Here is a 23,891-nt window from a genome sequence, read left to right on the forward strand (position 1 = left end):
CAGATGTGTTGATTGTTTAAGCATTATGAGTTCAAACCTATTTTTGATGGAATTCCATTTAAATATATATGAAGGTATGTTACCTATTTGTATTTATATATTACTTCAATAAGTTTTATTCGTCTAAGCATACCAATCGAACAGTAATTTATTTGGCTTTTTTAATACACTGTATTAAACAGACGCTGCTTCTTTACTACCATATATATTATTATGTTTTACTATTATTTATCACCAATGTATTGTTTCCGAACTTAGATGTCCTTTGTCCTTAAATTGTTTTTTATAATAAATACAGTATTATATTATTTTATTACCTTGTTGATATTTAAAAGCGTAATGCGTTGTTAAGACTGCGCATCGATTCCAAGAAACTATGATTTCAAGCGAGCAATATCACATATCGTAATATTTTTAATAATATAAGACCCGAAAGATAACTCACAACGACACATTTTCAGCTTCTTTTTATCCACCACCTAAGTCTACCGAGTATATTTGTACAGCTGAGGACTAAATAAATAATAATCCGGTCTCGCGTACGCTGTGCAATCAGAATTATTCTGATATTCCAGTTTACCGGACTTAGTCAAGTCGTTGGAAGACACCCCAACTTCGCCTTTTGTTACCTAAGTCCTTTTCTAGTGTTATTTTGTAGGGTTTAGATATAGTCGATTCAGGTTGTTGAGCTGCACCTCAACATCCCCGCTTGTTATCCAAGTCCACGTCTCAGTGTTTAAAACAAATTCTCGGGAAAAATTATTTCACCCTGTCCTAAAATGTTACAAGTATTACATTTTACTATATTTTATATTAATAAATAATCATACGTTATTCTGAAATCTCTGTAGTACTCTCCGTCCGCCTTCAACCAACGTCCTCAAATTACAGAGGTTTTATTAAGCGTATTGTAAGTAGGTACCTGATATAACCACATACATTAACGCTAGTTATATTAAATAGGAATTTTAAAATATCATTTTTTAAGTACTTAATGGTCCAATAATAAAACAATTTTAAAGAGAGAAAACCATTTAGGTAGGTACTATTAACAAGCAACTAGTATTATTATATACAAAATGTTTAGAAATTTATTTTTTTAAATATTTAAACTCTTATATTACAATGCAGCTATAACGTATAGTGATTTCATTAGATTAAAGCAACCCGTTTTAAGCATACTTGTTTGAATACCGTAGTAAATGTTAAAGGGATAATAACAAAATATATATTTATAAAAAAAAATAGTAGGTATGCTAGTTTAATGGCAAATTATCTTACTTTATCTATGATTGTAATTTTAATATTATACATTTCAGTTTATCATGTTTAGATATGTTATCGTTGCTGCTTTAACACATTTTTGCTATTTTGGTAATATACTGATATAGATAAAAAAAACTTGAATATCTTTGTGTAAGACACAAAATTCTTTGAAAAAATTGTCAAAGAACTTAAAAATCCCAAATATTCCTGAATATCATGGTGTAGGACAGAAAATTCCTCAAGAAATCCTTAAAAATCCCAAAAATCCTTGAATATATTTTTGTAAGACAAAAATGCTCAAGGAAATTCTTTGAAAATCAGGGTGTAGAGGTTAAAAATCCTTAACAATTATTTGCTAAAAACGTATAGACAAAAATTCTTGAAAATTATGGACCAAGAACCTAAAAATCCCAAATATCCTAGAATATCTCGGTGTAAGACACAAAATTCTTTAAAGAATCCTTAAAATTCACAAAAATCCTTGAATATCATCATCTAAAAAGTTAAAAATCCCAAAAAATGGTTGAATTTCTTGGTGTCAACACAAAAATCCTTAAAAATCATGGTCTAAATACTTATAAATTCCAAATATCATAGAATTATCTTGGCGTGAGACACAAAATTCTTGAAATTCTTTAACGAATAATTAAAAATCCTTAAAATTTACAAAAATCCTTGAATATCATCGTCTAAAAAGTTAAAAATCCCAAAAATCCTGGAATATCTCGGTGTAAGGCACAAATTTCCTTAAAAACCTATAATTCCTTAAAAAATGGTCTAAGAACTAAATCCCAAGTATCCCTAAATATCTTGGCGTAGGACAGAAAATTCCTCAAACAAACATTGAATATCTTGAGGTAGCACACAGAATTCCTTGAAAATCATGGGTATAAAACTTAAAAATCCCAAACAACCAGGAATATCTTGGTGTATGACACAAAATTATTTAAAGAATCTTTAAAAATCCTTGAATATTTTATTGTAGGACACTGAATTCTTTGAAAATCATGGGCTAAAAGCTATAGATCAAAAATCCTTGAATATCTTGTTGTAGGTCAAAAAATTCTCAAAGAAATCTACGGAAATCAGAGTGTAAGGGTCAAAAGTCATTGAAAATCATTGTCTAAATACATAAAAATCCCAAGAGTCCTTAAATTTCTTGATGTAGGACACAGAATTCACAAATCCCATAAATTCTTAGTATCTTGATGTAGTGCATAAAATTTCTTAATAATTCTTGAAAATCCTTAAAATTCTCGAATATTTTGTTATTATTTTTATGTTTTTAGACTATGATTTTCAAGGAATTTTAGGATTTATTGAGATATTTTGTGTCCTACAACAAGATATTCAAGGATTTTTGGGATTTTCAGGATTCTTTAAAGAATTTTGTGTCCTACACCAAGACATTTAAGGATATTTAGGAATTTTAAGTTCTTAGACCATGAATTTCAAGGATTTTTTGCTGTTTTACCCTAATTTTCAATAATTTTTGGTAATTTTTAAGTTTTTAGACAACGATTTTCAAGGATTTTTGTGCCCGATACCAAGATATTTAATGATTTTGGTATTTTTAAGTTTTTAATGTTTTAATATGAAGGCTCTGAGAGGATCTGTCACTCTCATATCCCCATAATTACGGCCCTGATAGTTGTGGGTGGGGGTTGATATAAAAATTTAAAATTTGTAATCGCAGTTTTTTACAAACTAGTTGCAAAAGGTAGGCACTAGTTTGAAGTCGATTGCTTAAAGTTGAGGAGGGGGGGCTTCGTGAAGTTGGCCAGATAACAGGTGATGCTAAAAATTTGTTGCAAATTAGTACTGGCTCAAACTCGATAGCGTAAGTGGTAGAGGTGTGCTTACTTCAAGCAAATGATTGAAATTAGCTCCACCAAACTAAAATTTTGATTTGCGGCGTTTGTATTGATTTGTAAATTTCAAAACCCAATTTTCAATTAATTTACAAAACATTGACAGCTATTTGGAGTCGATTGAACGAGTTGACGGGGCTACCTTTATGGACGTCATGCGACGGGCATTGGATTCGCGAGGCGTCAGAAACGCCGCCGCGCCGTGCAGGATCAACTGTAGGTAATATTTGATAAAGGCGTATAGGTTTAATATCATAGAACACGTTCACGAATAATATTACGTTTTATTTATTTCGTTCACATAACTACAAGTATATAAGTATACAATATGACTCGTGTCTACATAATATAATATTATTATATCCTTATATCGTAAACATAGGCTCAGTAATATTTTTTTTATTTTTATTTATAAATAATATACAACGTAACGATAATAGTAGTTTTTACAAGCACGCGGCACCTATAGCTGACGGGCGCCAGTTGTAGTATTGTTTTATTATTACGTTTATTCTTTATACATCTAGACACTTATTACAACACATTAAATATTACAGATCATTATGAATTATAAATAACCGTTTAAATATTAGTTACAATTACGCTTAAACTCTAACGTTGAACATTGACGCGAAACAATAATATAATATAATAAAAATAATAATACACTATTTAGTCGTAGTCGGGAATATTACTATTATAATATGCATATTATTGTACATTATTACATTCAGTTCTGATACCCTAATCGTGCGTTTATAATATACTTATAGTAATAATAATATGCATATCATAATAGAATACTCGTTACAAATTAATAGGTCCGTCATAACTACATAATATTATTCATCATTTAATTATCACAGTAAAAACAATAATAATAATAATAGAAAAGTATAAATCGTTATGATATTATAATATATATAATTTAAGGTTCAAATTTATTGTAAACATATGAAAAATTAATAATAATAATAATAAAATTAATGTTGTAAAAGCAGGTCCTCAATAATATAATAAACCGCGTTTGTTCGTTTGGAATGAACAATAATAATTTGCTCAAGATCGAATTGGGTACTATAATATTGATAATAAAAATACTGTACACAAATATAGGTGTATTCGAGAGTAAAAAAATCAGTTGGTTTTTAATTTTTTTTTTATAGAATGCTTATTGAATTTGTTCGTGGATTGTCTTAAACGATATTATATTGTTATACAATAAATATTATTGTTATATTATGTATGCTAAGGGTAGGAGGCGAAAAGCGTATCGTTTTCGGTAAAAAAAAAAAACACGCGTTTGAGCTCTGCGCAGTCGGTACTTTTATGTATATAGTATTAAAACAATGAGCTGGATTTGTTTCCGGCTAAAACGTGTGATGTGTGTCTAACGAAACGTAAAATAAACTAATTTACATAAATAAAATAGAATCTATCACAACAACATTTCGATATATAAAAGAAAAAATAAATAAAAAGGAACTATATCATAAAATTAATACAAATCGAGGTTACAAATAAATAACAATTCATTATGTACATTATTTTTTTTACAAGAACAAAATTAAAAAAGAAATCGATTACGTATTGTACATACAACACTCATGGTGTGCATTGATAAATAACAAAAAAAAGAATTATACAATACGATTGATTATTTATATAATTTACAAATATGTATAATGCATAGGCATATAATAAAGTTATATAACTATGCATAACGATAAGGTAAAAAAAAATTCGAGTGAAAATATTTCATATGTACAAATTTTACTCGAAACGTTTTGATTTGTTCGGTTGCGCGTTTTTTCGAATGTGAAACATCGAATTGACTTATGACGATTTTCTGACGGTTTTCAACGAACCGTCGCAGTCTTCGAAATGGGAGCTAGTACTGGAGTGACCTGTATAATTAACATTTATAACAATGCATTATTATGATATATTTTATTTTTTTGATTTTATACATAAAGTATCTCCTAACAAGTTTAAAAAGGCGACACGTATTCATTAATTGTTTATGAAAACTGTTTCTCGCAAAAAATACTTTAGTCTATAGTCATAGTTTAATTTTTTAAAATGAGTATAAAATATACAGGACCACATTTGTTAGTTAAACTGCTAAACCATTTTGAATTTTTTTTTTTGAGATATTAAAAATTTATGTAAGTTATATTTATTGGCGTGCACCTATAAATTTACTTTCTGAACTTTGTTAGGTAAGTGCCTATTATAGTTTAAGTGAATATTTTTTTTTTTTGCAAAACTGTTTTTCTATATAAAATTTTAATTACGTAACAAACAAAAGTGATGGCTGACGCGGGACCACTTGTAAGTTACTTTGAATTAATATTTAAGTTTTAAACGTATAAATTAGATTTAACCTTTTTATGGATCTCAAAACATAATTTTTAAATTTTTATTTAGGTTGATGGGTTTTGCCATTACAATTTTAGAAAAAAAATTATTTATACTGTTTTAGCAATAGTTTGATACGTATAATATTAAAATATATTATATAATGCATAGTATTTTTATTTGTTGTGTAGAATTCTATAATTTAGTGATCAACTAAGGGTGTGCTATGAAAATTTTAATTTTTTAATTTAATTCAATAAAAATAATATAAAACATTGTTGAAAAACAGTTTTAAAAAAAAAACATTATCAATATTAACAAATAGATATTAGACGGGTTATAATTATTTAGATAAAAAATATCGGGCAAGTATATAGATAACCGCTTTGCCATACTGTAGATGTATCAAAAAGTATTTTACAGTATTGTTTAACGTTCCAGTTAAAAACGTATAAGGGAACACCAACGACTGTAGTGATGTAGATCGTAAGCACAAAGTACTTACAACACTTCGTCGGGAGTGACATTATCATTTGCGGCCAACAGCTGTTGACGATGAAGAAGTCTGGAGTACAACTGGACACGGTACGTCCGTCGCCTCGGCGTACAAACAAGACGATTCGCTGCACGAGCAACCGCTGCTGCAGCTACCCTTATCGTCAGCTCCCGCGACATTGACGCCACCGCCACCGACCCCTCTATCGTCATCGTCGTCATCGTCTTCGTCACACCAACCACGGTCTCGATGCCACTGTTCTGAAAATCCAATCACATTGTTAATAACGATAATATTCATAATATTATTAATCATTTTTAATATTTAAAAGTATTATATACTGTAAAGATACGTGACTTTCATAGGGGGAACAGACTTCCATCAATTTCCCCGCATACGTATCTGATTAAAACATCAATGCATATTTTTTGTTATTGATTATTTTCCAAAAATACACCGATAATACTATATGATAAGGTACAAATAAAGAACTAACAAGACGAATTGAACATTATTTTCATTTAAATGTCTGCAGATAGTTTATTTAATCTAAATAAACTACAGCCTGAAATAATTTTGAAAACCTACCAGCATATTTATTTCAATGCATCGTCGCGGAGTTGTATGTTTAGTGTTTACGACTGTACACCGTTTTTTTAATTATACAAAATATACTTAAAATATTATTATGTAATATATTATAACTTATTGTTATATCGATGACGAAGAAAATATACCAAGAACTATAATATCCATCACAAAAATAAAAATAAAAATAATTCTGTTTTATTCTTTATATCATTTGTCAGCAATAATAGTTTAGTTTTAATTTTTAAACTGAATCTAAAAATCGGTTCTTATTTGTTTTTAATTTAAAATCATCGTATACAACATGGTTAAACAAAAAGAACTATTAGTTATTTAGTTTTAACCACTTATATTACGTATGAACATGCGATTTTTAATTTAACGCATTATTTTTCTATACTTTAGGTGTTAATTCTTATAGATACTTTAAGTATATTTTATATTATTAAGTTAATTAGAAAACTAACTAAATAGTTAAATTAAAAGTTAAAAAAAAATTACTTAGCTTTAAATTTGTAACTAGGTAGCTGAAGTAATTTTCACCTTTGATAATATTATATATACCACTGTACGAGTAGTTCGCACCGCGTGTACATATGACCCTATCTATTATATTGGCGGTATAAAACGCACGATAATACGGATGATAGCGGTGGTCGTAAAAAGTAATTTTGGACGTTCGATTATTGCAATGATTCCCGGCCCTTTTTATAGTCTTTACGCTATACCGATGGTCTCCCGAGTACTGTACATTGTGGATTTCGAAAAACAATATACGTTCGTCCAATAACCGCGTGTATAACGGCCCCCTGGCCCTCCACATCAATATGTATTATAATACGTATATGTCGATTCTTTTATGGCGAACCAAATAATACCCCGGGAAATAAACCTCGTTAATTTTTTTGAACGTTTAAGAACATATAGGTACTGTCTTAAGTATTTTTACGCGGTTAGTGTTATTTGTTCTTGAAATTAAAAATATCTTGTACCTACTTCTTAAGATATTGTCTTATTTGTGATAAAATAACCATTTTATATAACAATGGGAAATATACAGTGGATATATTACGGCGATTAAAAGGCAGTGCAACATATTAAATGTAACTGTGGCAACCAAGTACAAACCTTAAATCGTATTATCGTGGAATTCCAGGCGAAGAAATTTAGCCAGGACATCGACGAGATAATACCAGAGATAGTATTATAGTGGATCAAGAGTATTAAGACGTTTTGTTTGTAACTTATAATAACTTTTATATTTTTTTTATTATATTGTTGTTACCATTAATTACTTCTTGATCATGTTATATTACATTACATTTTGTTAGTGCCATTTGTATTAATTAATTAAGTATTACTGTTAGTATCTAAATTATTATTTAAAAACTGATATCTACTATTGTAACTTTAATTTAGTTTATGTTTAAGTCATATAAGAATAAATAAATGGTAGTCTGTATAAAAAAACGTTCAGATTTTGTTTGTTCCTCGAGACGAGACTTAAATAACAAGGAATTCATTAATAATTTTCCCAACGAGTAAATTTATTTAGAAAAAAAAGATAAATATGAAGTTGGTTAATCAAAGTTCATATTAATAATTATATCCTCGTATTTTAATTATTTAATTTTTAAATATAACTAATTTTGTAATACGTTACAGTTACAGTTGTTACACAAAATATCGTTAACGGAAGTATATTTATAGTTTTAAACAATATTTTACGTAAGACACTTTGATGATAAATATTAGTTCACCATTTATAATAAATCAAACTTTTTAATACGCCTACATGGATAGTATTGATATTCGATAAAAGCAAAAATGTTATCAACGAAAGAAATCTTAATAGACTGACTTGGTGATTTACTATAATGTCTATAATATTATAAACCTATTAATAATATCTATTTAATAGTGTTTATTTTTATAGATCATACTATAAATTGGTTCCGGAAATACATCGTACTATTATTTATTTTGAGCATCGAATAAGTTTTAACCTGCAATGTTGGAAAAAACGAATTCTTTACAAAAACAAACATGTTGAACCAATTCATTAAAAATAAATATAATAAGAACAAAATTCTTGTATACAGGGGAAAAAACTAACATTTTTCATTCATTGCATAAAGTATGTAAAGCATTAATCAATTCAGAGAGTGCAGACTTATAAGAACTAAAAGAACTATCGTATTGTAGAAGGGTTCATGACAGTCAATTAAATCTAGAAGAGTTAACGAGCTTTAAACTTTAATGAATGTTATAATTATTTTATCAAGTAATTCTAAATTCTAAATTAATGATTTGAGAATTTCTTAGTTTCACCATTATTCAATTATATCTTTTTTCTGCAATTTGAAACCAATAAAATATTATTTATTTTTTAAATAACGACAGAATAACGAATTGTTTTTCAAAAAATAAAAATAAAACGAAAAATAGCCTGAACGGATTCCTATCGTTTTATATAAGGGGAAATGAAACGGAATCCTTTTCATATGGAACGTGTTAAACACTAGTTATACCTATCGTAGGCCGATGTACAACGCACATTTTGGGTAATGGAATGAGAAAAGAGAGTTAAGTCAATTGCATTGCATCGAATTCAAAAATTATAATGTAAATCGTTAATTCTTACCGGAATGATGTTTGTACGCGAGACCCGGTAGAGTGGACTGCATACAACGATCTATGCTATTCCCCTCGGAACAGCAAGTGTTGTACTGCTGTGGCTGTTCGTCAGGCGTCCGTTTATTACACGACATCGGAGGTGGTTGCGGTTGCTGTTGCGTTGGCTGATTGACATGGCCGTACAAAAGTGATGCGCTCTCGTATTCGTAATCGGAGTGCATGCGGTTCCGCGACGCGCCATATTTGTTGGACGACCGGTCCAGTCCCTGGCACGAAGACACGTTGCACATGGATGGATGAGACGAGTTCGGTACCTGTTTACAATGAAATTACGATATAAAGCGATTTTTGTACAACTACAATGCACTAGGTGCAATCGTTCATGTGATGTGTAGCGGCGGAAATGCGCAGGGATGTAGCTTTTTACGGTTAAATTAATGAGAAATGGTTTAGTAGCTAGTGAATCATTAATTATTTTAGTATTTAAACTATTTTTTTTATTGACTTACTAAGAAATTTAAGTATTTACTGTTTAACACGAATTTAATGATTGATAATTTCAATAATTTAAAATAGAAAATTATTTTTAAATTTCAGTTCTAATTACGAAAGAATTTAAATTTTATATTTGAATATAGAAAAAAATTAACAATTATTCTTAAAAGGCACTTATGAATAATTAAATAATTAAAATATGTAAATTGCCAAATACCTACTTAAATATAAATACATAACATATTTTAGATTATATAATAATTTTAGAATACGTCTTTAGTAGAAGGAAATTACAAAAATAAAAAGTAGTTCATTTGAAATTTACTACATCTAGATACTATAATAATTTGTAAATACTTTTAACCAGAATGGAAGATATTTTGGGTAACTATTTTAAGTTTTATTTAAAAAGACAATTTGCATTGAAACATTATATTTATTGTCTATAACCATCGATAAAAGTCGTTAATGGGTTGTTAAGTAAAATGAAAAATACAATTTATCTGGTTAAAAATTTCGAAATTCACACTAAGTATAATTTATTATGATTATTGTATTATTAATAATGCAATACGGTGACGAGTTATTACCGGAGGTGGTTGTGTGGAAGGTGGTGGGTTGAATCTATGTTCATTGCTTTGGTTGCCAGTGTAAATCCATGCGGGCGTGTAGCCGTTGCAACTACCGGCCAAAGACTTGCTGGAGTGGATGTGTGACTGTTTGGAGAAACTTCCAGCGTGCATACGACGACTTGTTTGTGGACTGCCTCCGTTGGACTACACAGGGACAGGAAAAAAAATGTCATTTTTAAAAATCAATAAAAAAATAAGGAGGACAAAATGTCAATATTAAAATTTAATAAAATTGTAAGTATCTTGCAGTCACGCATTCGAATTTTTTAATTACCTATATAAATAATTAAAATACCAAAATTGATTTCACACATATAAAAGTATGAAAAACTAAAAAAATTAACCTTGTCTAAGTATCAAATCAACATCACAGTTTCTATAATCTCCTAAACCAACACAGATATAAAAAAAGAATATAAAAAGCACCAATGAGACGAGCGAAATAAATCGACCGTGTAACCAAGAGAGTGTGACGAACTAAGAGAACCCATACCTGAGACGTTTTTCGCATAGAATCGGTCGGCGGGTGTTGAGGGGGCGGTGGGAGGAACTCGTTCCAATTCGGGGGCGGCGCTTGATTAATCGGGTAGATTGGCGGTTTTCGCTTGTGATTGTTGAAGTCCACGTTTTCGTCTTTAATATTATGAAAAAAAGGATTAGTTCGTTGAAAAAAAAATAAAAAAAAAAAGCCATGGTTATAAATTGCAAATCCTGTTGCGCTTACCGAGATAATGGTTGTTAGGTGCAGCCACTTGTTCATGACACCGTTCATGGCACGAACCGTTGGAGCTCAGTGTCTTGGTTTCGGAAGAGCTGCTAGCGGCTCCGAAGAGATGCGTAGATTCCTATTCATATGTGATTGATAAAAAAAAAATGTATAATAATTTGTAAATTTTATAATTGTTTGGGTGTTTATAATTTGAAAATTAAAGACACGTTCTAGTATATTATATTGCTAATGTAGCATAATGGAAAACAATGAGTAGGTATATTTATTTATAAGATGTATATAATTAATGAGTAAAATGCATAAAACGATTTCGCTTTTTGTTATACTTAATAGACCTACGTCATGCGTCATACGCATAGGGGACAAACAAATTTCAAGATGAAATTTATTGAATTCAACGTATAGAGGTTTTCGTAGGAACAGAGGATAGGGAAAAAAATATCATTAAAATGCGATGAGACGTTTTAAAAATGTCGATCATCAGTGTTAAGTGTTTATTGCAGAGGTCTTTAACCTTTCTAGGCAGCGAACCACTTATTATTTTTAAAAAACCTCATGGGCCGCATTTTATATTATTAATAAAAACATGTATTGAATGATTAAAACTAATCAAAAATACGCACGATAATATACTTAAAATGTATTCGCGAGTCTCAAAAAACGACAAAACGGGTCACGGGTCGAAAACCTTTGTGGTCTAACGCATGTAGATACGACAGGAACTTACATTGCAATCGTCACGATTCACCAGAGTAGTTGTGGCGTACGGTGTTGGGTTGGACGTCATGTCTTTGCGCGGGTTGTAGAACGTCGACAAGTTCCGGGTGTCCACCTCGGCGTAGTCTGCGCAAGGCGTCTCCCTACCGATGCCGTTCAACAGTTTGGACTCGGGATCCTTCTCCCCGTTGCGCCAACCGCGGTCGATCCACAGCGCCTCCTTTCCGCCGGCGCTTAACATGCTCAGTTGAGACAGGTCACCACTGACCACCGGCACTGCAATGGTATATCGATAGCGGTATTATACATACGTGCATATAATATAACCGCGGTACATAACATTATGCACGGCCGGTGTTAAATATGTTTACCGTTGAAGTGGCCCAGCTGTTTGCCGGCGTTCTGTTTCCGCTTCAAGTACACGACAGTGACAATAACGCACGCCAACATCACTACCAGGGCCGCCAACAGCACGATGATCCACGCCTCACCGTTGGAAGTAGACGAATACGCCCTGGCCGGGTACGCCGGGTCCATGACGATCGGCACCGGGGCGCTGTAGGGCCCGTACCCGTTCCGGGTGTACGCCTGTACCCGAGCCGTGAAGCTGCCGCCCACCGTCAAGTTGAGCAGAATCGTCGTGGTCGACGAGTTCAACAGCTCTTGTACGGTGGCCTTTGTAGCGTTGTTATTTTTCACTTGTATCTATAGATAACACGATTTGACAGACCGGTTTATTACGAATACAATTAATGTAAAAATTATATTGTAGAATAATTTATCATATTATGTGAGACACACGGGCAACGTATCGTAAAGAATACTTTGAAAATGTGTACGAAATATACAGGTATCTAATAAATATTATTTTAGTCAATATATCTAACAAATATTTGAATACTTTTAAAATAAAAAATTAAAACATAATACCCATGTTATACATAAATATATTTTTTAAATTAGTCATTATTACGCTTTAATAGCAGATCATTACGTATTCAACGGACATTTGAAATTACACAAAATTAAAATAAACCCACAGGAGAAAAAATTGAAATATTTTCAATTTGGTTTTGATTCACTTACTTTATAACCCAACAGTACGCCGTTGATGTGCTGCGGTGGAGGTGCCGACCACCGTATGAACGCGGTAGTGGCGTTAACCATACCGGTTTGTACGTCTTCCGGAGCCGCAGAAGGAGCTGTGATGATAAAAACAAAACACATCGATGGTTTAACGATATTTCGAAATTAAAGTTGTAGGTTGAGATTTAGGCATGTTTACTTACCATCGTCGATGGTTTGGACGACCATGGAGTTCGACGGTTGACCTTCGACCGTCTTAAAGAACGGCACCAAGAAGAAATCGTACTTGTTATACTTACGGAGGTTGGCCAGTGTGTACGACTTAGGCTCACCGTTGTTCATCATTACTGTCATCATGTTATAGGTCTGAGAGCCACCAGATAAGTCTCTGAACCTTACGTGAATACCTTCTACCCATTCGGGACTGCTCAATACCTTTAATAGTAGTATAAATGTAATATAAATATATTATAATTTTCAGTTGACCACTCATCGATAAGTCTATACGCTTTACATACCTCCCACGTTACTCGTACTGATGTAGATGATACCGGATATAGTTCCTTGAAGTCTATAACTTTAGTACCTAGCCTTTCTCGGGCTTCTTCTAGCGACTGCTGTGTGATAATCGTATTGGTTCCACCGGTTTTTACCATAGCGGACAACGCGCTTGGCACACTCAAGCCATGCGAGTTTTCAGCCCTTACCATAAACACGTATGACGTGTCCGGTTTTAGGTTATCAACCTGAACACAAACACAGATTTATTTTATTATAATGTGAGTATAATTACAATATTTCAAATTTCGGGTGACAAAAACGGCGAAGATTATGTAAATAATCAAATGGGTTTCAGCTATTTCATAACACGAAATTTAATATATCGTCTAGTGTTTGCAGGACGCGTATTAGATCTATTAAGATTGAGAGCAGGCTAGTTAGCCAAGTATCATTTGGCTAATATACTTACGACCATGGTGTTGGTTGATATACGATGTGCGGCGACCACCCAACCGGTTTGCAGGTCTGAGCTGTAATACTCAAGCGTGTACCCGATGATCGGAGAAGCGCCAAGGTGTGGAGTGGGTGGGTGCCACGTAACTGTAACCGAGTTTCTGGTGACATTTACTATGGTTGGCACTGATGGGGCCGCTGGAAACATGGCGGGGTCAGGCGCGCGGTGGAGTCGTGAGCCCGGGGATTCTTCCACGCTCAGTGATGCCGACCAGGAAGTCTCGCCGCTTTCCGAAGAAGCGGTGCACGTGTACAGACCAGAATCAGATACTTCAAGTTCTAAAGGCATATATAGATAAGTCATATTTTGATTACAACTATGAATATTATACAGTAGGCTATCGTGTTGACAGTTCGAAATAAATTATTCGAAAAATATTTCAATATTATTTTTGTCATAAAAATGTATACATCGTAGGTAGGCGAGTATATGAAATGAAAATCACCACAAAGGTTTAAAGTTAATAAGCTTCCACAACGAACACGTTGAATAATAAATTATGCGTGCCATCTTTGAGTACGAGATGCTGATTAGTGATTACATAATACTATATTATGTATCAAAAAAGTCATAACTATTTTATTAAAGATTCAATTTGAGCCATGCAAAAAACTTTGTTTGCAGAATGAATAAACACAGTATTTGGTTTTGCTTTTAGTTATATAGTTAAATATATAATTAATAAATACAACTGACGATTTTAGCTTACTTATTTGCATTTCAAAAGAATTCTGAAACGAGGAATTTTTTTAAATGATATGATAAATAATACACTAATATAATCAAACTTGAAGGTATTTCTGCTTATACTTAATCTTTATTAAGAAAAACAAATTTAAAAAGAATTCAGATTCCAGTTCAAAGGTACGTTAGAAAGTTATTTCTTCTACTGTAGGATTTTAAAGAAAAATATAGTATATGCGATGTAGAGTAAATACTAAATAATAATAATAATAATAATAATATTTTATTATTTATTTATACGAGTTCAAAAATAAAGTATGGAGTAGCTACTATAAAAAAAGGCTATTCCCTTTTGTGTTTAAAGTAATAATAAATAAAAGAAAAATTTCAATAAATAAAATCATGAATAGCTGTAACAGATTGTGCAATATATTTATGCGTGTGTCTACTGCGTAATGTAAATCAATAATGTATGCTATATCAGGGACCGGAAATTACAATTTAATGGTGGTCCAGATAATTTGAAAAAATATTTCCGAGGATCAGAAAAACTTATTTAGTTAATAATTGTTGTGTTTTCGTAACTAATTGTATTATTTTAAATGGCGATAGACGATGAACGCTATCGTAATCTCCAAATACGTCATTAAAATAGATCGAAAATAAATTATGTGCGGTATTCTAGCAATAAATAAATATTTTTGGTCCAGTTATTTTTCTTCTGCGGACCGCCTATCTCCGAAGCTTGTACTATATCATATTTTTAATATGATCATAACAATATTATTATACAAATTTCGTAAGATTTCTAAGTCAAAATATGTGTATTACAATAACTTAGAAACTTACCGTCTATTTGTAGTGTGCCCGATGATGTAATAGTTACTCTAGGATCATCTGGAGATAAATAATTTCCGTTTCTATACCATTTTATGGTAGGTAATGGTATACCGGACGCCTGACATGGTAATGTGGCAGCTGATCTCGTAGCCAACGTTTGATTAGTCGGTCCGATGTCGACGACGGGTGGAGGAACATCTTGCACAGAAGTGACCTACAGTAAGTGAAATAACAAATACAATAATCATTATAGTTGACGTTTCGATAGTGAGAAAACGCGGTGAATTACAAAACCTTAATTTGTATACAGTGTTATTCCCCAAACAGGTTTACACCATATTTTCTTTAAACATGGAATTTATAAGTTTATAATAAATTAAAAATTGTTCATTTGAATTTCGATTTAGACGCATAAACACTTAAAAAAAAAAAAATTAGCTTAACAATTTAGTAGTAAAAAAAGGAGGTTTTTATAGAAACAACTGAGTAAGACGATCTGCTGTATAGTGGTATTAAATTAACTTTGTCATTCAGAAAGTTGCTACAATGGATACCTATGTTAAATTTGAATACAATGATAAATTATTGTAAATTATGTCTACAAAATAAGTTCAGAGTTTTGACAATTTCGACGAATTCCGTTAAAATAGGAAATTCAAATGCTTATGAAAAGAAATAATGATAGTATTTTAAATATTTTATCATTTTTTAAATAATACTGCATTATTGCAGTATTATGCAATCAATGCATAAATTTTGCATTGATTTGTCGAGCTTTTTCACTCACAAATATAAATGTCAAATGTCATACACAAGTGGAAAAAAACTAAAAGTTGAATTGTTTGAAACAATTTCTTGATTTGAATATTTATAACAATACATACCTGCAAGAACGCTCTCCAAGTCACTGACCCAGCGACAGACAACGCGGAACACACTAGGAAACCAGCGTCTTCTTTTTGAGCTCCCTGTATACGCAGCGTTCCGTCTTGAGTCACGTGAAAATGACCGTACGCGTTGCCAGGGAACATCAGCACCTGGGACCCTTCACGCGACCAAAACACAGATGGCGGCGGGTTGCCTTGGGCCACGCAGTCGAAATTTGCAATTCCGTTGAGGCCCACTTTTTGGTCTTTGGGTCTGGTCACAAATGTCGGCGGGGCTAGAACACGAAATGAAATTAACATAATATATGTTGGAGGTTTGCATTTACAATTCAAAAAGAAACAACCGTATATTATTATATGAGTAACGCGCAGTAGTAGTTTGAAAACTATATAATGCGCAATTTTTATGTTTATATAAGTATGTAAACAGCCTGTTTGAACTGCGCAAGAAAATTTCAAATAAAATATGATAACACGTAAATTAATTTTTTTTTAAGTATAACAGTACAATGAGCATTCAAAAACCGAGTATTATTTTTATTCAGTTTATCTTTGCGATTTTTTTTTATACTCACTTTTTCACAACAACAATTTCTATTTTGAAATGGAATACATTTCAAAGAATTTCAATATAATAAATTATTTTTATTGTACTTCAAAATATACTAACAAATAATAAAAATCAAATGAAAAATAGAATTTTCCATTAACAAATATTAAGGCGAAAAAAGTTTATTTTTCAAAACAATAAAAGTTATCTGAGAAGATAATCGTCTTTCATTAAAAATATCATACTTAACATAATGCAACGCACGATGAGCTGAGCTGTGCTTTGTCACATTTTTCGTGTTTTTCAAATGAATGTCTTCTTAACATTATTAATAAGTTAAAATATAACTTATCGATATAATATGATGGTAAATACTTACAGTGCACGGTTAATGAAGCTTTGGCCTTCTCGGAACCCACGTCATTTTCAGCGTTACAAACGTAGAGTCCTTCGTCTTGTGCTATCACATTAATGATCCGCAGTGATTTGTTGTCCAATATTTGGGCTCGGCCGAAAGGCATTTTATTACCATCGCGTTCCCAGTAGATGTTTGGTTTTGGATCACCACCCACCTTGCATTCGAACTCAGCAGTCTGTCCGGTGTGCACTGTTACATCTTTGGGTTCAGAACTTATGAACGGTTTCACTATGGACATATTAAAAATAGTATGTTCGAAATAAGTTATAGCTTATAGTATAATAATAGTTAAAAAATATTTGTCTTCTTTAAACAGAAATAACAACATTTTTTTTTAATAATATTTATATGTTTTTTTTTTTATACACTATATACATATTATTTTATTTAACACACGATACTATGTAGGTATTCAATTTATTTTATTTTTGAAAAGAATAAAAATTATTTTTGGGTTTGCGTTTTGAAAGCTTAAAAAAAAAATTTAAAAATGGAATATACATTGGACATAATCTGAATGACATCTATAATTAAAATATAAATACGTTTTATACAACAATGGCTTTTAGGTAAGTTGTGCAGATATTAGTTTAAGGTTTGAAAATCGTACCCAAATCATTAACATCGTAATTATCAGCGTTTGAATTTCGGAGGCAATTTGGTTACTTAGCAAAGTTGACAAATAACAGTTTATCTTGTTTTATAGAAGATTAAGCAACGCGAGTTTACTCTGTAATAACTGTTAAAGTTGTTTTGGTTGGTTAGACCTTAACTTTGGGGCGTATTACAGGGATAAGTGTGTATTTAGTGGATCGTAACCCGTTAATTTTAAAGGGATATTTATTATACAGTTAAACGATTTATGTATTTATAATTTATACAATGATCGGCCCTGTTGGAATTTAAAACAAGCGTGTAATTAAATTTATATCTCAATGTGCGATTAAATTAAGATATTAAGAAGATGTATTCACTAAACTATATGCAAACTACAAGGGATAAAATATCATCGAAAGCGTATTATTATAATATTATGCATCAATGACATTAACGATGCAATTAAAAGTAGGGTGAAATACATAAACACATTATTGTCCAGTGTTCACATATAATTAACATTATAAAAATTGCCTTTTTTTGTGTAAAAAATAAAAATGAAGTTTACTTTAGGTGTTTTTAACGACCGTAGGTATGTCATAATTAAAGTTCAATTGTATAGTTTTAAATAATGCAGTCCATTATGGGTCGTGATAATACACTGACGGCAAACAAATTATGTGTTATAATAACAATATAATACATAATAATAATTATCTAACTATACTGTAAACGCAGTGTGGAACGTCATTATACTTCAATATTGTACATTGTCTAGACGCGAGCAGTACGGTATGTACAGCCATTATTACTATTATGTTTTGGCGTTTATTTTTTCGAATTGCCCGCACGGGTTTTTTTGTCCGCCCGTCTGCAGGTCTATATAATATGCCAAATGCAACGGGTGTCGTCCCCTCGTGCATCGGATTAATGACTTTCTAACAGCATCGTATATATACCGCCACTTTTGGTACAATATTTTCTAAATGTATATACGCGTTATTTTTATTTATTTTTTTATTCAAACGGCCCTTACTCCGATGACGTGCGCCTATTGTTGCATTCAAAAGAGAGAAAAAAATACGAAAACACAAAATGTATATACGAATACACAGGGAAGAATTTATTCCGTACAAGAGTGGCAAACGGCGGCGTCGACGACGGCGGATCGAATGTGAAAAAAAAATCTCAGTTTCCGGCGCATTAAACATTCAGTTTTTCACTGAATTCTCCCTATTCGTATAAAAAATATACAACATATATAATACATCAGTCCATACAGATCTTTCTAACTCTCTGTGCATGCTTAATGGCTCTTCTATCGAAAATTCGCGTGCTGAACGATTGCTACTAAATCCGATTCGCCGTATTCGTTTCGATTAGGTTTGACGACGAAAAAACTTTTTCCTATCGGTTCCCATATCATCCAATATACCTATATATTGTGCGGGAGCATAGGGGCGACTATGGGCGTGACGTTTTTGGGGATGTTAAAATTGTGGATAACTAATAGCAATAAACGAGTATTGGTATACATGAGTAATGAGTTTAGTACACACACTCTTAAATATACTTAATTCTATACAACAATACCCACTTACTATTAGGTGTCTATTATACTCAGTGAATGCTTTTGACACGATTTTGGGGGCCCATTTTTCCGGTAACTCATATAATTGCACGCATATATATTTCTTTTAATACTATAATATGTACGTTCAACAATACAATAATAAAATTACGTTCGTGCGGCGTCTGTGACAGGCAATTTAACTGCACCACTGTAGTAGATCCGTTTTTCCGGCACCTCCTAAATATAAGTAGTTTTCGATTTTTTTAAATATATATTTTAATAGAAAAATCACATTTGTGCAGCGTTGTGGATGAGCGTTTAATTATTAAACGACGACTACCATCCATTGGAGATTGACATTTAAAATTAAAAATTAAATTGAAATTTCGATTGTTGTGGGTACCTCTTTGCACGCCCACTACGCCACCACTATAGTTACTACGATGTGCGGAAATTAAGTGACTGCTCGACTATATCGTAAGCGAGAGAGATAAGAAACCACGGTAATGTGCTGACAACGAATCATACCTATGTATTATTTTTCATATACATCCTTCGTGCTGCGTATACATACACGATAATATATATGAGTAGGTATATGGAAACTGCAAGAGTATAACGGAACGCACGTACTTATGTATAATAATTTATACCTGCGTATGAAAAACCTTCGGTATAATAATATGCTGTCTTAAATGTATACACATACGATCCGGTGATGATGTCTATTGCTAGTATTTTTTATTTAATTTTTTTGTTATCTTGTAAAACGGAATATATAGCTTTTTGTACGCGTACTGAAGGAAAAAGTACCGACTCGACAGGTAGGTTGGCGATATATATATATATATATGTGTGTGTGTGTGTGTGTGTATGTACCGGGCATTTATTATTCCGAGCGCGATTTCTTTTTCTCCCTCCGGCCGAACATTCACGAATATTATTTTCACCCAATATAATCGAATTCACGCGTACAGAAAAAACTAAAAGAGACCGGTACGATTGTCAATGTAAATATTATATGCGTATATATATATATATATATTATATATAGGGTGTGCACTCATATGTATATGTAGAGAATACACTGGATTTCGACCGTGTCGAATTCGTCGTTTTACGATATTTCTCACGCGGAGCAGTTCAAAAAGACTAAAATAACATGAATTATATTATACATTATGCACGCGTGTAAACGCCACACAAAAGCGTATAAAAAATGTACGACTAATTTCAACGGTTTCGCGGTGTTCGTTTGGTCGACGATTAGCAATAAACCACGTTGTACTTGTTTTATCGCGATGGATATTTTCTTCTCTTAATCTCGAGACGTTTTTTCTTTAATAAACGTCTCTAATTAATGTCACATAAATAATTAATATAATAAACATCAAAACACTGCGGGACTTATTCCATAACACAAATAATGTAGTATATCGTTGATTATGCGTACGCAAATATTTAGTCGGTTTATTTTTGTATTTTACATTTTTTGCTTCGTGTAAACTATATTTATATTACTGTTTTTAAAATAAAATCACACTTTTGTCACATTACTTTTTAGGTTTTGTATTATTTTTAAACAGAATATATTTTTTTCTTATAATTTCTAAATTTAAATATTGAATATATTGTTTAGAATATTTTTTTAGAATTTAAATATTTAATAAAAGCGGTTAAAAACAGAAAAGCCGAAACAATTATCTTCCACATCTCATTGTGATCATACGTACCATTTACAGTGAGTTTGGCCGGCGTACTTTCCTTTTTTCCTACGATGTTTTGTGCCACGCAAAGATATTCACCGCCGTCATCTTGTTTGACGTCTGTAATCATCAGATTGCCGCCGTCTACGATTCGCATCCTAAACAAACACATAATGTAAGTGACGACCTAAAAACATTAGCTAAAGTATACCCGAAAACCGAAAAAAAATATTTACATAATACGTAACACGATAACTTATAAGGGTATGCCATTAATCCTAATAAGTAATTTATAAAAAGTGTTAGCAAAAAAAAAAAATATTTATATAATTGATACCCTATATGATTTAAGTTTAGAATGTTTATATTTTACAATACTAAAGTATTATGATGATATGTATTATCGACGATAAAATGAAAACGATTGAAAACTATGGAGAAGTCAAGTTCGTGAATCAATTAAAAGTGATCATAATTTTTTTTTATATAATCTTATATAGGTATAATATATATTGTTATAATTTATATTATACTGAAAAATTCAACGAATGCATATTTATTAAAATTTAATGAATTTTAAATTATGAGTATAGATATTATTATACATGTACTTGCTTTAATCATCGGTTGATCGTACAGAGTTTTTCTCATCACTGATTGTAATTTAGTGTGAAAAGATAAATGCTCTATCGACAGAAATTGATGATATAAAAAATGACAATACACCAACCATCTGGCGCTATATATTTTATAATGTACAATAATAAATAATGATTATTCGTTACCATTTTTAACTGTTTTGTCTATTGCGAATTTCTTTTATCGAAAATCGTGAAGAAACTATTATTGTTATTATTAGTTTGCGACCGTTCATGATTAGGTTACATTATTGCGCATTCGTAGCTGTTGCTATATATTGTAGTAAGTCATCGTATTATACTAATATAATACGATATATACGCTGAATATTAAACTCGTCAGTTAAGCCTTATTTAAAAATGAATTGGAAACGCTTTGTTGTACATATAATATATTATAGACCAAGTGTACCTTGTCATCGAATCTATGTGCACGTCTTCTCTGTCTTTCTTCCAAACGACCATTGGATCCGGATGACCTTTTGGTGGACTGCACTCCATGAGCGCCGTTTGTCCCTGAGCTACTTTTGTGTCCTTTGGCTCCACTCGGAATTCGTCTTTGAGCACTGTAAACAAACAATAATTATTAATAAAAAATATTAATGTATATGTACATTTTTATTAGCAATGGCCGATGATATTAAACACCAGATTTAGTAACGCGTATAATTATGTTTTTACAGAATATATCAAACTTCGTTACAGTAATTTAAAGATAAAATGATTTATAAAACAGCCACGTCAGTAAGACTTTGGTAAAAAACGTATTTTTGGCCCGGAATTAATTTTTGAACCACACAAAAGCTGCGATTTTTCAGTTTGAATCGCAAATTTTGTATGTACAGTATTTAGCGTAGCGTACAATTAGAAAACAAAATATGAATTCCGATAATTTCTGACTATAGGTCATGCACTAATACTGCAGCTGTGTGTATGCACATATTATATAAGTATATATTATTTAGTTGTTTCGAAAACGCGGGACGCATACACGCAGTTTCATTAGGTACCGATATCGGACATTTTTTTCGTTATAATATACAAAGAGATTAGGCACACGTTACACGCATTAATATTTTACGGGGGCACGGCATAATAATATATTTTGCATTTTTAAACTTGTTTTCCGCACCACCGCATCGTGCACATATAAATAAATCCGGATTAAACGCGACACCGGATTATGCACGCGTAATAATGTACATATATAGTGCAAACGCATTAGATATTGTGACGGGATTTATATGCAGATTGGTTGATTTAGGGCGGTGGTCGGAGTGAGAGGGGTGGAGACGCGTGGGACGATTTGAAAACGAGTAAATTGAAATGTAGGAATTGAAACGTACTTGCCCGCAAATGAATTGGTATTTTAAGTTACTGCTGATGCACTGTTGCAGGGTTAGCCGTGGCTGTAGTCAGTTTTCTCGAAGAACATAACGATGAGAGGAGAGAGGGTTGATTCCGTGTTTAAATGGATTAAGACCGGACCCGAGTCGTCGTTATATGGTCGACAAATATTGACAACACGCAGCACGTGGGGTTGTCATCGTCTCCGAGCGTGGTATTTGTCGTTTCTTTAAACGCATTATATATATATATATACATAATATTTATAACGCTACTGTGTAAATATCATATTTTTCCCTTCAGAATATCTGGTGTTCGTCGGCATGATGTCGAGAAAGAGAAAAATGAAAACACAACAATGACTCATTTTATATATGTATACATACAACTACGGTGTACACACTGTGCACATTACGACTTCTGGCTTATGTCGTACAGAAACGACAAACACTTAACGGACAGTATCGAACAAAAAAATAAATAAATAAATAAAAATTCTCACAAAATATTATCACCACCACTATAAAAATTTTATTACACACATAGTTCAAAACTGACATTAGTTATTTATATTGTTTTGCATCTATTTTCGATAAAAATAAATCTTCGTATATATGCTTTCATCGTTATAATATCTATATACATTATGATTTTAATGATATAAAACAATACTCGTCGCGTTGTTGGTTAGTATCGTAAAGATACTATGACACAAAACTTCAAAGATGAATAACAATAACGCGAATACTAAAAACGT

The 23,891-nt window shown here is 31.7% G+C and overlaps 1 protein-coding gene across 1 annotated transcript in view; it reads right to left on the reverse strand.

The window, feature by feature from the left end:
• Positions 1-4,951: 4,951 nt before the first annotated feature.
• The window catches only part of LOC113549584 (roundabout homolog 2), a 156,678-nt gene continuing 137,738 nt past the window's right edge, over positions 4,952-23,891 (reverse strand). Inside the window, exons 3-19 of the mRNA XM_026950963.1 lie at positions 22,200-22,353; positions 21,177-21,307; positions 17,235-17,501; positions 16,303-16,580; positions 15,428-15,632; positions 13,850-14,172; positions 13,398-13,625; positions 13,083-13,314; positions 12,880-12,995; positions 12,165-12,498; positions 11,804-12,069; positions 11,071-11,191; positions 10,840-10,979; positions 10,305-10,490; positions 9,227-9,533; positions 6,004-6,254; positions 4,952-5,044 (exon numbers count right to left, since the gene is read on the reverse strand). Of these exons, the coding sequence (XP_026806764.1) occupies positions 6,028-6,254; positions 9,227-9,533; positions 10,305-10,490; positions 10,840-10,979; positions 11,071-11,191; positions 11,804-12,069; positions 12,165-12,498; positions 12,880-12,995; positions 13,083-13,314; positions 13,398-13,625; positions 13,850-14,172; positions 15,428-15,632; positions 16,303-16,580; positions 17,235-17,501; positions 21,177-21,307; positions 22,200-22,353 (3,515 nt within the window). The 3' untranslated portion in view covers positions 4,952-5,044; positions 6,004-6,027. The remainder of the gene's footprint in view (positions 5,045-6,003; positions 6,255-9,226; positions 9,534-10,304; positions 10,491-10,839; positions 10,980-11,070; positions 11,192-11,803; positions 12,070-12,164; positions 12,499-12,879; positions 12,996-13,082; positions 13,315-13,397; positions 13,626-13,849; positions 14,173-15,427; positions 15,633-16,302; positions 16,581-17,234; positions 17,502-21,176; positions 21,308-22,199; positions 22,354-23,891) is intronic.

Source organism: Rhopalosiphum maidis, chromosome 1, assembly GCF_003676215.2.
Source record: "Rhopalosiphum maidis isolate BTI-1 chromosome 1, ASM367621v3, whole genome shotgun sequence".
Classification (NCBI taxonomy): Eukaryota; Metazoa; Arthropoda; class Insecta; order Hemiptera; family Aphididae; genus Rhopalosiphum; species Rhopalosiphum maidis.